The sequence below is a fragment of the Symphalangus syndactylus genome, chromosome 17 (assembly GCF_028878055.3).
Source record: "Symphalangus syndactylus isolate Jambi chromosome 17, NHGRI_mSymSyn1-v2.1_pri, whole genome shotgun sequence".
Classification (NCBI taxonomy): domain Eukaryota; kingdom Metazoa; phylum Chordata; class Mammalia; order Primates; family Hylobatidae; genus Symphalangus; species Symphalangus syndactylus.
The window spans coordinates 45,955,261-45,970,488 of record NC_072439.2 but is presented as its reverse complement, the minus strand read 5'-3'; the positions used below and the strand labels follow the sequence as shown (position 1 = coordinate 45,970,488).

Sequence of the window (15,228 nt, the reverse complement as noted above, 5' to 3'; positions counted from 1 at the left end):
GAGGAGTGTGATCTTGGACCTTGGACCTGCAAGTGGCAAAGCTTGAGATTTGACATTTAGTATAGGTGCATTGGTTTTCCACAAGGGCATGTGCAGCTGGCAAGCTTCGGCCAATATGCAAAGTTTTAAAGTTTCAAAAGTTTCTTTTTGTAGGAGATATAATTCTTCAAAGCTTACTACTCTTATCAGAAGAATCAGTAATATCATCATCTTTTCTGGCTTCCAAAATTTGTTTTTTTCAGTTCTGGTGTGGATGTTAAAATCCCGCTCTATTTTCTTAGGGTCCCGATAGAGTCTGAATCCCTGTGTCCCACCCTCTCCCAATTCTTGCACCAGCTATTGCTTTCTCTGTCCATCTTCTGCTATGTCTTTTTTTCTAGCACCTGGGGATTTTCTTTTCTTAATTTAAAGCTCATCTGTGAATTTAAAAATTGGACATTTTACTTTGCTTTGATATGTGTATATGGTAGGAAGGGATATAAGGGTCATTAGAGTCAACCATGTTTACTGAACTTTTCCTCATGTAGTCAGTACTTACATTAGCTGTAACAAATTACCGCAAATTTAGTGTATTAAAACAACAAAAATTTATTATCTTACAGTTTGATTGTTGAGAAGTCTAAAACAGTCTTGACTTTTTTAGGCAAAAGTCAAGTAATCAGCAGGGTTGCATTCTTTTCTGGAGGCTCTAAGGGATAATCCTTTTCCTTGCCATTTCCAATTTCTAGATGGAAATTCTTCCTTATTCCTTGTCTCATAGCCCTTCTATATTTTCCCATATTCGTTGTCTCATAGCCCTTCTATATTTTCCCATCTTCATAGGCAGCAACAGGAAGTCGTGTTCTTCTCACATTGCATTAATCTGACCTCCTCTTGTGCCTCCTTCTTCCACATTTAAGGGCCCTTGTGATTATATTGGGCATACCCAGATAATCTGAAATAATCTTCCTATTTTAAGGTTACATGATTAACAATCTTAATTCCATCTGCAACCTTAAATCCCCTCTGCCATGTGAGGTAACATACACAGGTTCCAGGAATTAGGACCTGGAAAAGACTGTTTTTTAAGGGGGAGAGGATTGGAATATTATTATGCCTACAACAATGATTGCAAGCAAAATTTTAATATTGTCTAAAAGGAGTTTGAGTCAATGTGGACATAATACATAAGACAACTACAACCTAAACAGTTGAGGATAAAGGGATTGATGTGGTAGTAAAGCTTCTGTATTCCAACTGAAGTGGTAATGTATAGACTCTAGGTAGAAGGTGAAAAGTTAAGTATGTATATTGTATTCCCTAGAATACCAATTTTAAAAGCTTCACAAAGAGATATAGTCAAAAAACACGTAGATAAAATGGAATACTGAAAATACTGGCATTCAGTGGATAGAGACCAAGAATTCAACTAACATCCTACAAGGCACAAGACAGCCCCAACAAAGAATTATCCAACCCCAAAATGTTAGCAGTTATAATGTTAAAAACTCCTGCCCAGGTTGAGAAACTCTGCCCTAGCTAATACAATGACTCACCTTTGCTATGGGTTTCCAAACCTTACACCTTAGTTTTAGAGAAACAACTCTTCATCCCTCCCCATACTCATATTTTAATGATTTCCATAATATTTAATTAGGTCAAATAATTACAGTAGCAGGTTCAACTAGAATTATTTTGGGTACCAAATACCACTGTTCTGGAGGGAGCCTCAGTGTGATGGTACTGGGGATAAGCCCATTAACCACCAGCTTTCAGCATATCATGGATGAGAGTCAGAGAAACTGGAGAGTATCCCTACTTCCATGAGTTGGTTGAATACAGGTTGGTTAGGAGGTCTTCTATGTGGAAATACATATGTGCATATGTATATTTATGTTTTATTCTTTTCTCTAATGATAACATTTTAAATGATACATTATTTAAAATTTATTTCGTGTAACTTTTGTAGATACTTATTACAATTTAATATTTTAGATGCACTGCTGTAGAAAGGTCTTTAATTCTCTGATGATTAATTTCTTTTCATTGATTATTACATTGTATTATTTATTTGGCATAGTTTCTCAAATTTGGGAAATTGCATATGACAATCCTTTATCACTTGTAAATACTGAAATTTTTTTTTTTTTTTTATTATACTTTAGGGTTTTAGGGTACATGTGCACAATGTGCAGGTTTGTTACATATGTATCCATGTGCCATGTTGATTTCCTGCACCCATTAACTCGTCATTTAGCATTAGGTGTATCTCCTAATGCTGTCCATCCCCCCTGCCCCCACCCCACAACAGTCCCCAGAGTGTGATGTTCCCCTTCCTGTGTCCATGAGTTCTCATTGTTCAATTCCCACCTATGAGTGAGAACATGCGGTGTTTGGTTTTTTGTCCTTGCGATAGTTTACTGAGAATGATGTTTTCCAGTTTCATCCATGTCCCTACAAAGGACACGAACTCATCATTTTTTATGGCTGCATAGTATTCCATGGTGTATATGTGCCACATTTTCTTAATCCAGTCTATCGTTGTTGGGCATTTGGGTTGGTTCCAAGTCTTTGCTATTGTGAATAGTGCCACAATAAACATACGTGTGCATGTGTCTTTATAGCAGCATGATTTATAGTCCTTTGGGTATATACCCAGTAATGGGATGGCTGGGTCAAATGGTATTTCTAGTTCTAGATCCCTGAGGAATCGCCACACTGACTTCCACAATGGTTGAACTAGTTTACAGTCCCACCAACAGTGTAAAAGTGTTCCTATTTCTCCACATCCTCTCCAGCACTTGTTGTTTCCTGATTTTTTAATGATGGCCATTCTAACTGGTGTGAGATGGTATCTCACTGTGGTTTTGATTTGCATTTCTCTGATGGCCAGTGATGAGGAGCATTTCTTCATGTGTTTTTTGGCTGCATAAATGTCTTCTTTTGAGAAGTGTCTGTTCATGTCCTCTGCCCACTTTTTGATGGGGTTGTTTTTTTCTTGTAAATTTGTTTGAGTTCATTGTAGATTCTGGATATTAGCCCTTTGTCAGATGAGTAGGTTGCAAAAATTTTCTCCCATTCTGTAGGTTGCCTGTTCACTCTGATGGTAGTTTCTTTTGCTGTGCAGAAGCTCTTTAGTTTAATGAGATCCCATTTGTCGATTTTGGCTTTTGTTGCCGTTGCTTTTGGTGATTTAGACATGAAGTCCTTGCCCACGCCTATGTCCTGAATGGTATTGCCTAGGTTTTCTTGTAGGATTTTAATGGTTTTAGGTCTAACATATAAGTCTTTAATCCATCTTGAATTAATTTTTGTATAAGGTGTAAGGAAGGGATCCAGTTTCAGCTTTCTACATATGGCTAGCCAGTTTTCCCAGCACCATTTATTAAATAGGGAATCCTTTCCCCATTTCTTGTTTTTGTCAGGTTTGTCAAAGATCAGATAGTTGTAGATATGCGGCATCATTTCTGAGGGCTCTGTTCTGTTCCATTGATCTATGTCTCTGTTGTGGTACCAGTACCATGCTGTTTTGGTTACTGTAGCCTTGTAGTATAGTTTAAAGTCAGGTAGCGTGATGCCTCCAGCTTTGTTCTTTTGGCTTAGGATTGACTTGGCGATGCGGGCTCTTTTTTGGTTCCATATGAACTTTAAAGTAGTTTTTTCCAATTCTGTGAAGAAAGTCATTGGTAGCTTGATGGGGATGGCATTGAATCTATAAATTACCTTGGGCAGTATGGCCATTTTCACGATATTGATTCTTCCAACCCATGAGCATGGAATGTTCTTCCATTTGTTTGTATCCTCTTTTATTTCATTGAGCAGTGGTTTGTAGTTCTCCTTGAAGAGGTCCTTCACATCCCTTGTAAGTTGGATTCCTAGGTATTTGATTCTCTTTGAAGCAATTGTGAATGGGAGTTCACTCATGATTTGGCTCTCTGTTTGTCTGTTATTGGTGTACAAGAATGCTTGTGATTTTTGTACATTAATTTTGTATCCTGAGACTTTGCTGAAGTTGCTAATCAGCTTAAGGAGATTTTGGGCTGAGACAATGGGGATTTCTAAATATACAATCATGTCATCTGCAAACAGGGACAATTTGGCCTCCTCTTTTCCTAATTGAATCCCCTTTATTTCCTTCTCCTGTCTGATTGCTCTGGCCAGAACTTCCAGCACTATGTTGAATAGGAGCGGTGAGAGAGGGCATCCCTGTCTTGTGACAGTTTTCAGAGGGAATGCTTCCAATTTTTGCCCATTCAGTATGATATTGGCTGTGGGTTTGTCATAGATAGCTCTTATTATTTTGAGATACGTCCCATCAATACCTAATTTATTGAGAGTTTTTAGCATGAAGGGTTGTTGAATTTTGTCAAAGGCCTTTTCTGCATCTATTGAGATAATCATGTGGTTTTTGTCTTTGGTTCTGTTTATATGCTGGATTACATTTATTGATTTGCGTATGTTGAACCTGCCTTGCATCCCAGGGATGAAGCCCACTTGATCATGGTGGATAAGCTTTTTGATGTGCTGCTGGATTCAGTTTGCCAGTATTTTCTTGAGGATTTTTGCATCAATGTTCATCAATGATATTGGTCTGAAATTCTCTTTTTTGGTTATGTCTCTGCCAGGTTTTGGTATCAGGACGATGCTGGCTTCGTAAAATGTGTTAGGGAGGATTCCCTCTTTTTCTATCGATTGGAATAGTTTCAGAAGGAATGGTACCAGTTCCTCCTTGTACCTCTGGTAGAATTGAGCTGTGAATCCATCAGGTCCTGGACTCTTTTTGGTTGGTAAGCTATTGATTATTGCCACAATTTCAGAACCTATTATTGGTCTATTCAGAGATTCAACTTCTTCCTGGTTTAGTCTTGGGAGGGTGTATTTGTCGAGGAATTTATCCATTTCTTCTAGATATTCTAGTTTATTTGCATAGAGGTGTTTGTAGTATTCTCTGATGGTAGATTGTATTTCTGTGGGATCGGTGGTGATATCCCCTTTTTCATTTTTTATTGCATCTATTTGATTCTTCTCTCTTTTCTTCTTTATTAGTCTTGCTAGTGGTCCATCAATTTTGTTGATCTTTTCAAAAAACCAGCTCCTGGATTCATTAATTTTTTGAAGGGTTTTTTGTGTCTCTATTTCCTTCAGTTCTGCTTTGATTTTAGTTATTTCTAGCCTTCCGCTAGCTTTTGAATGTGTTTGCTCTTGCTTTTCTAGTTCTTTTAATTGTGATCTTAAAGTGTAAATTTTGGATCTTTCCTGCTTTCTCTTGTGGGCATTTAGTGCTATAAATCTCCCTCTACACACTGCTTTGAATGTGTCCCAGAGATTCTGGTATGTTGTGTCTTTGTTCTCGTTGGTTTCAAAGAACATCTTTATTTCTGCCTTCATTTCATTATGTACCCAATAGTCATTCAGGAGCAGGTTGTTCAGTTTCCATGTAGTTGAGTGGTTTTGAGTGAGTTTCTTAATCCTGAGTTCTAGTTTGATTGCACTGTGGTCTGAGAGACAGTTTGTTATAATTTCTGTTCTTTTACATTTGCTGAGGAGAGCTTTACTTCCAACTATGTGGTCAATTTTGGAATAGGTGTGGTGTGGTGCTGAAAATAATGTATATTCTGTTGACTTGGGGTGGAGAGTTCTGTAGATGTCTATTAGGTCCACTTTATGTAGAGCTGAGTTCAATTCCTGGATATCCTTGTTAACTTTCTGTCTCGTTGATCTGTCTAATGTTGACAGTGGGGTGTTAAAATCTCCCATTATTATTGCATGGGAGTTTAAGTCCCTTTGTAGGTCACTGAGGACTTGCTTTATGAATCTGGGTGCTCCTGTGTTGGGTGCATATATATTTAGGATAGTTAGCTCTTCTTGTTGAATTGATCCCTTTACCATTATGTAATGGCCTTCTTTGTCTCTTTTGATCTTTGTTGGTTTAAAGTCTATTTTATCAGAGACTAGGATTGCAACCCCTGCCTTTTTTTGTTTTCCAGTTGCTTGATAGATCTTCCTCCATCCCTTTATTTTGAGTCTATGTGTGTCTCTGCATGTGAGATGGGTTTCCTGAATACAGCACACTGATGGGTCCTGACCCCTTATCCAGTTTGCCAGTCTGTGTCTTTTGATTGGAGCATTTAGCCCATTTACATTTAACGTTAATATTGTTATGTGTGAATCTGATCCTGTCATTATGATGTTAGTTGGTTATTTTGCTCGTTAGTTGCTATAGTTTCTTCCTAGCCTCGATGGTCTTTACAGTTTGGCATGTTTTTGCAGTGGCTGGTACCGGTTGTTCCTTTCCATGTTTAGTGCTTCCTTCAGGAGCTCTTTTAGGGCAGGCCTGGTGGTGACAAAATCACTCAGCGTTTGCTTGTCTGTAAAGTATTTTATTTCTCCTCCACTTACGAAGCTTAGTTTGGCGGGATAGGAAATTCTGGGTTGAAAATTCTTTTCTTTAAGAATGTTGAATATTGGCCCCCACTCTCTTCTGGCTTGTAGAGTTTCTGCTGAGAGATCAGCTGTTAGTCTGATGGGCTTCCCTTTGTGGATAACTCGACCTTTCTCTCTGGCTGCCCTTAACATTTTTTCCTTCATTTCAACTTTGGTGAATCTGACAATTAAGTGTCTTGGAGTTGCTCTTCTCGAGGTGTATCTTTGTGGCATTCTCTGTATTTCCTGAATCTGAATGCTGGCCTGCCTTGCTAGATTGGGGAAGTTCTCCTGGATAATATCTTGCAGAGTGTTTTCCAACTTGGTTCCATTCTCCCCATCATTTTCAGGTACACCAATCAGACGTAGGTTTGGTCTTTTCACATAGTCCCAAATTTCTTGGAGGCTTTGTTCATTTCTTTTTATTCTTTTTTCTCTAAACTTCCCTTCTCTCTTCATTTCATTCATTTCATCTTCCATCAGCGATACACTTTCTTCCAGTTGATCGCATCTGCTACTGAGGCTTCTGCAATCTTCGTGTAGTTCTCGAAACTTTGCTTTCAGCTCCATCAGCTCCTTTAAGCCCTTCTCTCCATTGGTTATTCTAGTTATCCATTCTTCTAATTTTTTTCAAAGTTTTTAACTTCTTTGCTATTGTTTTGAATTTCCTCTCATAGCTCAGAGTAGTTTGATCGTCTGAAGCCTTCTTCTCTCAACTCATCAAAGTCATCCTCCATCCATCTTTGTTCCGTTGCTGGTGAGGAACTGCGTTCCTTTGGAGGAGGAGAGGTGCTCTGTTTTTTGGAGTTTCCAGTTTCTTTGCTCTGTTTTTTCCCCATCTTTGTGGTTTTATCTACTTTTTGTCTTCGATGATGGTGATGTACAGATGGGTTTTTGGTGTGGACATCCTTTCTGTTTGTTAGTTTTCCTTCTACCAGACAGGACCCTCAGCTGCAGGTCTGTTGGAGTTTACTAGAGGTCCACTCCAGACCCTGTTTGGCTGAGTGTCAGCAGCGGTGGCTGCAGAACAGCGGATTTTCGTGAGACCACAAATTCAGCTGTCTGATAGTTCCTCTGAAAGTTTTGTCTCAGAGGAGTACCCGGTTGAATGAGGTGTCAGTCTGTCCCTACTGGGGGGGTGCCTCCCAGTTAGGCTGCTCAGGGGTGAGGGACCCACTTTAGGAGGCAGTCTCTCTGTTCTCAGATCTCCAGCTGCGTGCTGGGAGAACCACTACTCTCTTCAAAGCTGTCAGTCAGACAGGGACATTTAAGTCTGTGGAGGTTCTTGTTGAGTTTTTGGTTGTCTGTGCCCTGCCCCCAGAGGTGGAGCCTATAGAGTCAGGCAGGCCTCCTTGAGCTGTGGTGGGCTCCACCCAGTTCGAGCTTCCTGGCTGCTTTGTTTACCTAAGCAAGCCTGGGCAATGGCGGGCGCCCCTCCCCCAGCCTCGTTGCCGCCTTGCAGCTTGATGTCAGACTGCTGTGCTAGCAATCAGGGAGACTCCGTGGGCATAGGACCCTCCGAGCCAGGTGCGGGACACAATCTCCTAGTGTGCCATTTTCCAGGCCCGTTGGAAAAGCGCAGTATTAGGATGGGACTGACCGGATATTCCAGGTGCTGTGTGTTTCCCCTTTCTTTGACTAGGAAAGGGAACTCCCTGACCCCTTGCACTTCCCGAGTGAGGCAATGCCTGGCCCTGCTTCGGCTGGCTCGCGCACAGTGCGCTTCACCGACTGCCCTTGCACCCACTGTTAGGCACTCCCTAGTGAGATGAAACCGGTACCTCAAGCAGAAATGCAGAAATCACCCGTCTTCTGTGTCGCTGGGGCTGGGAGCTGGAGACTGGAGCTGTTCCTATTCGGCCATCTTGGCTCCACCCCAATTCTCAATACTGAAATATTTCTCAAACTTTACAAAGTTACAAATAGAATTAAATGGGAAATTGAGTAAGAGAGAATTAAAAATTAATTTAAAAGAGCTCCCGAATTCTGAATCTTTTCTCTTAAAAATTCTAAGGGCAGATCTAAAAATACCTCATTCCCTATAGTATAATATAGTATATGTATTCCACTATATGATAATATCTATATCTATACATCTATAGATAAAATGTATATTATACTCCTGCCTTGCAGGGGGCTCAGACTACCCAGTAGTCATTTTGATAACTGTAGCTGTATAGTATCCAGTTGGAGAATTCAGTAACCACATGTGTGCAAGGAAGGTTAAGAAACTCAATTGATCTTTGTACAGATTAATACCATAATGGTTTTTTAAACTCTTAACTTTTCCAAAATGAAAGTGGAATGTCATTCCTCAAAATTTACCTAAAGATTTTAGGGCTATGTTCAAAAAATATTATGTACCATTGATCTTGAACATACATGTGCCTGCTGAAAAATGGATCTCAAATGACACCACTGTTATGGTCCCGGACATATATGGTGAAGGGCAGGTAGAGCCTGCATGAGTGTGGTCAACAGTGGGATGGCTCTTCTCTCTCGCCTGGGCTCCATCTCCTCCCTCTGCTTATTTATGTATTTATTTATTTCTCTCTCTCTCTAACCATCTCCTCTGTGTAGGTAGATATTTCAGCATGAACAGACGCCCTGGCCCAGTTCCCTTTGCCTTCTGCTGTATGCTGGTCCCAGAGAGCCCGAGTCCGGGTCTCCACGCTGTATTTGGCAGGGGGCGCGCGAGATCCCGGTGCAGTCCAGCACCTCCTGGCCAAGTTCTCCTCTGCGCTCTCCCCGCCGGGGAAGCTCTCCAGCGCCCCGCCCCGGGCAGGGAACCTCTCCACCAGGACTCCCGGGGCTTCCCTGGCTCGCCATCCGTCTCCACCAGTCTCTATCTACTTTGCCCAGCTCCACCTCGGCAGTGGAGAGTGTTTTGGTGGCCTTCCTCCGCACGTCCTGGAGGGGGAGTGCCCTGCACCCCGGGGCTGCTCCGGAGCTCAGTGCACGAGTGCACGTGGGCTTCCCTCCTTTGCTTAAAGGGCAGGCGAGCGCTACTCGCTCCAGCCTTGCCTCCTGCAGCTGGGTGGTCTTTTTTCTCTCCTGTCTTTCAAGACACGCGCCGAAATCGAGGGGTGAGAGCAAAGACCGCCCATCAACTTAGCGCCTTGGATTTAGAGCTTTCAATCCCGAAAGGAGGTTGGCATTGCCCGGGTCATCGAGAGAGGGAGAGAGAAAAACTGAGGCTGCAACGGCTCCGGGGCTCGCTAGACCGGGTTTGGCATCCAGGAGACCGTGCGGGAGACGGACGCTGAGCGCCGGCCTCGCCCTCGGCGGCCCCTCCCTCCTCCTCACCCCGCCTCCCCCGGCCCGCCCCTCCCTCCCCGGAGGAGCAGTCTCTCAGCGCGTCTCCCGGAGCTTTCTCCATTGTCTCTGCCTTTACAACAGGTTCGGGCGGCGGGGAAGACGGGCGGGTGCGGGGCCGCCCCAGCCCGGGCTTTCTTGGGGCCGCCCCTCTTCTACTGGGTGTGCGAGTCTGGCTGCTTTTATTCGGCTCGGGAGCTAATTCCCCGGCGGAGCCGCGCAGGGGCGAGTCCGACCCCTCCCTCCGGGCCCCCTCCCGGCCGCGCTGCCGCCTCGGCTCTGCGTGTGGGAATGATGTGCGCATTGGAGGGTCTAAGTTCTTCACGCGCCTGGGGAGGCCTCCCTTTTCTTTCTTAGGCAACCAAAGCATATTAATGCTACTAATCAGTAAATCCGAGGCAGCAGCAGGAGAGACAAACGTTATTTTCCCGCTTGATTCCAAGAACCTCTTCGATTTTTATTTTTATTTTTAAAGAGGGAGACGATGGACTGAGCTGATCCGCACCATGGAGTCTCGGGTCTTACTGAGAACATTCTGTTTGATCTTCGGTCTCGGAGCAGGTGAGTGGCCGCAGAGCTGGGGCTGGGGAAAGGGATGGCTCCCGCCTCGGGGCAGCAGGGGCTGGCTGGGGAAGCCTCGCCAAAGTAGGTCTGGAGTGGGAAGCTTGGAGTAAGGGGGCGGGTTTGGATATGGATTTTTTTTTTTTTTCTGTGCTTGCCTTGGAGACCGCGAGGCGGATCACGTCCCTAGTCCAGGGTCGGAGGGCTGAGGGGGAACTTTGCAGTGAGAGGGGTTTAAAGTAGGTCATGGAAACGGGACTGGGTGCTCCGCTATTTAAAGCTTGGCTGCTGATCTCAGGTAAGGCTCTCGGCGGAGGAGGAGGCAGTCGCCTCTCATCTTCAGTTCCCAATATTGTCGCGAAAACGCGGTTCTTTGCTGCCCTGGAGGAAGAGACTTGCATTTTGATGGAGCTTTTCCTTTTTCTCTCTCCCCCCTCATACCCCTCACCAGTTTGGGGGCTTGGTGTGGACCCTTCCCTACAGATTGACGTCTTAACAGAGTTAGAACTTGGGGAGTCCACGACCGGAGTGCGTCAGGTCCCGGGGCTGCATAATGGGACGAAAGCCTTTCTCTTTCAAGGTATGCCCGGCGTGCTGCATCCCCACTGTGATTTCAGTTCCGATAACCCCGGCAGGAGTTGTCCTCGCCGCTTGTCCTAACTTTGTATTGCCTCATGGATGGCAGTACTTTAGCTGAGGTGTAGAGGGGCCAGTGTGAGACACATATCCCTATCTCTTTTAAGTGTTTTTTTCTCCCCTGCCGCACCCTTCTCCTTCGTACTTTGTACTCTCACCAGTTCTAATGGATAGTCCCTTAATTACTAAGCAGAAACTCTATGGCAGATGGTTGATTTTAGAATCTGGGGAACAATGAATTATAACACAAACGCCTCGTTTGGGTGAAATTGATTTAGGTAGGAAAAAGGATAGCTTAATCTTAGTTAAGACACTGATCTCTGAAAGTTTCAGGTACAATGGTGCCCTGCTTGGAGGAATTGTTTTCTGGCGGTAGCTTTCTGGAAAAATTAATGCCTCTGAATATTTTTACTTACTGTATATCACAGTCGCACTATATTTGAGGCAAGATTTATCATTGAAAGACCCTCATTCTTCCTTCATCCACCAATAACAAGAGAAAGGGAATAATGGTCTCAAAAGTATTTTGGAAAGATTTCAAGTAAATGTTAATCTAGAAGTGTATCTCATGTTATCATTAATTGTGTACTTAGGATTTTGCACCTTTTTTTTGAAGTTAATGGATATTGGCTGGGCACAAATGTCTACATCTCAAATTATATTTAAATGTGTTGTGCAGTCAGAAGCAAATTCCAATGCAGCAAACCTTCAACTTTGATTAGAGCTTTTGAGGATTGCTTGTTTGTGGAAAGTTGCCATAATAAGAGCTTCTAAAAGGTGGCTAAACGTGTACAGACAGTCTAGATTCACGTATAGTGAAGAATACATGAAGGCAAAAGAGAATGGAGTTTGGTTTAACATATTTGGTGGACTAAAGCTTCTTGCCCTACCTCACCCAGATTTTTTTGTTGTTGTTGTTATTTTGGTGCCATGACTTTGAAAGTGCAATTCATAATTACCAAAGAGTTGGATATGCAAAAGGAAACCACTTCGGAAAATATGCTACCAAAAGATAGAAATAAAATAAAACTTGAGTGTTTCTGTAGTGGTGTTGTTGCCTGGTATAGCCAGTATGTGTCACCATGGACACTAAAACCAAAGTTTAGAGTTGGGAAAGGAGGAAATTCACATGTATTACATTTACTTAAAACAAGTTTGCTCTTATAAAAAATTAAAATGCAATTTTCTGGCTTAAAAATTATTGTTTACATTTTCTGTTTAAATTAATTTTTTATTGTAACAAATATTTATGATAATGTTTTATTCACTTAAAGGTCTTTTATGGAAGGTGGGGCTTGGATATTGAATCCTTTAAAAACAATGACCAAATCTAATAAAGAAGATAAGGCCACATTGTCAGCAGAATTTCACACAGTTGAATAGAAGTGTCAGTAGGGTTAACCTTCTGTTTTTTTGTTTTGTTTTATTTTGTTTTGTATTGTGTTGTTTTTATCTCTGATTTTTAATCCCTATGAACCGGAAACGAAGTTATTTCAGGACTGCCAATTCGAGTAACTGGAAAGCTTTATAGAATCTAAAGCTCCTAATAAACAAATGGTATTGTAGTGTTCTTAAAATTTACAAAGCTCCTTTAAATTTTATTAGTATTCTACCTAGTTTCCTCTGAAGGGTGTCTGATGTGTCACAAATAGAAACCTTCAGGACTGTGCATTTTATATTCTGATGCTAGAAAATTAAACAATTTTTAGGAAATAGTCTCAGGAATCGATAACTTTTCCTAGTTAATTAAAAATGTTTAGTTATTCATTTTTATTTAAATTGTCAAATTCTTCAAGGTAGGCATTGTATTCAAAATACATAAGGCATATAAAATGTTTTCTTTGAATTGTCCATAGTAACTAGATATCCACGTACATTGATGAATTGGTTGTTTTTGCTTCCTTGTTGCTGCCAAGCTCAATATTTAGACAGAGTAAATGCCTAACAAATATGGTTTATCAGATTTGAAGGTGTAAAATTTCATTTTCTGCCAAATTATGGACTTTATTTAATATAACCAATCAATCAGCAAGTATTTCCTGCATGCCATGTTCTCAGTAGGCATATATTACTGATGTATTGATTATGCTCTTGTGATTTATTTTATTCTAAGATTCGAATTATGAAATTGACAAAAGATGGCCCTTTGACCGTGCATGGAATTTCGCATTACCTTGGAAAAGTCTTTGCTAATAGCATTTGGAAACTTGTTAAGAAGTCAGTCTGAGTCTTGCTGCTTCATTGAGATTTCCTTTGGCTTTAGAGAGAAAAAAATATACAGACTGAAGATTTTATAGATTCTATTTATATTAAGTTGAGGATGCTGCAGATATTTTGTACAGTGTATACATATACACTATACATAGTCATAGCAGGAATAGTAACAAATTACAAAATCTGTGAGATGCTCTCAGGTTTCATATGAACCTATCATATAAGTTTCTTTGTGCTATCAGATATGTTCTAAATAGATGGAAGAGATTTTTGGACCATCAGATTTTTCCTGCAGTAATGTAACCATCTTCTTCTGTCTTTTAGCTTTAAAATAAAGAAATCTCAACATATACTTTCCCAATGATTTTTGCTCATTTAATATTGCTTTTCCTTATGCCAGTTTTTCTCCTTAGTGGATTTTGAGATGCATGCAATTCAATACCTTTGGAAACTATAAATTTATTATTATCTATACCTAATAAAAACAAATGGAAATATATTTTAAAGTCATATGTTTTAAAAATAATAATAGCAACTATAATATCACTAAAATGGTTTTGTTGTTGAAATTTGATTTATAGTTGTTTTGGAAATTCAAGTAATAAGATGGTAAATTAGATTACACCTTAATAAATATGGCTTTTGATCTTTGCCAATTACCATAATTTTCAAAAAAGGAGTCCAGGCAATTTTCTAGTCCTTTCTAGCTATAATCTGACTTGCAGCCGCAAAAATACACTTATTATGCTTTTAAAAATTAGAGGAGTGAATGTAGACAATAAAAAGACCTATGAAAGGTTATCAACCTTTCTAAAATCTAGAAAGTATTCCCCAAGATAATGATCATAATAATGTTTTTTTCCTCTCTGTACATGAGAGATCAGGAATGAGAGTATACAGAAGCACCATTCTAGGACTTTCTAGCAATGTTAGCATGATTTTTAGATCTTTGATTTTAACAATTAATCTGGCCAGGTTCCCAAAGTAGATAATTTCCTCTGTTGGTTTAATACAATTTCTTCTGAAGTATTCACAGATTTTATAATCTCATTAATCCACAGAAGTAGATAAAATCAAAGCATGTTTTTTTACAAGTTAGTAAATTGAAAATAAGCTTAGTAGTTATTTGTAAAAAACTTTAAGGTTTTAAAGGGAAAAAAAGGTCGTATGTCTCCTCTTATGCCAGTGTTTGAACAGCAGAATGAAATAGGCATTTGGTAATAGACCATGGACTTTAGTAGGCAAAGGTAACTGCATTGAGGAAATCGAGGGGGCACTAATTTGTCTTCAATATGATGGTTGGTGAGAGCATCTGTGGACTTTGAAGTGATGGCTATTGGTGCCCAAATAGTGTGGAATAACATGATGTTTAAGAGATGCACTTAGAAACAAGATAGACTGAGGTGGAATTTCATTAATTGTTTTACTGTGGTGAAGTTACTTAATTTCTCTAAGCTTCAGTACCCTCAATTATAAAATGATCATTGTTATGACGATTGAGCAAGTTACTTTCATTCATTCAAATAAGTTACTGTTGGGAAACTAGCATACTGCTAGGTGTTAGGCACATAACAAATGAAGAAGTTAGAACTTAACTTTGGCTTCATAGTGTCTTAAAAATAGCTGTTGAACAATTACAAAGTTACAGACCTAATCACCGTTAAGATAAATTATATGAAGAAAAACTGAAGATATAATGGGAATCTATATTTTAGTTAGGGGAGTCTCAGGCTCAGGGAAACCATCTTTGAAGAATAGTCATTTAAGCTGATAGTTGAAGGATATGTAAGAGTAGTCCAGAGAAGAGAAGCTATGGGGATAGGCAAAGGGACTAGTGTGTGAGCAAGGTTCTGAGCATGGAATGAATGTGCATTTGAGAGCATAGAGGAAGTCTAGAGAAGTAGAAACATAGGGCATGTGATATGAAATAAAGTATGTGAGGAAAGCAGGGACCAGGTTACATGGTAGGCTATATTAATAGAGCAGAATTGAAAATTTATCATTATGTAAATATATATTATGGTGGGCAGAATAATGGTCCTGCATAGATGTTCATGTCTTAATTCTTGGAACCAAAGAATAGGTTATGTTATACGGCAA

General features: G+C 40.5%; 1 protein-coding gene across 5 annotated transcripts in view; it reads left to right on the top strand.

Moving 5' to 3' along the window:
- Positions 1-15,228, top strand: part of NELL2 (neural EGFL like 2) — a 447,696-nt gene that overhangs the window by 77,056 nt on the left and 355,412 nt on the right. For 2 of the 5 annotated variants that reach the window (XM_055246787.2, XM_055246786.2), the window contains exons 2-3: positions 10,193-10,278; positions 10,730-10,858. In XM_055246787.2, the coding sequence (XP_055102762.1) occupies positions 10,224-10,278; positions 10,730-10,858 (184 nt within the window). In that variant the 5' untranslated portion in view covers positions 10,193-10,223. Of the gene's footprint in view, positions 1-9,471; positions 9,489-9,733; positions 9,802-10,192; positions 10,279-10,465; positions 10,577-10,729; positions 10,859-15,228 lie in introns of those variants that run through there. The other 3 variants (XM_055246790.2, XM_055246785.2, XM_055246789.2) reach the window with 3 other exon arrangements.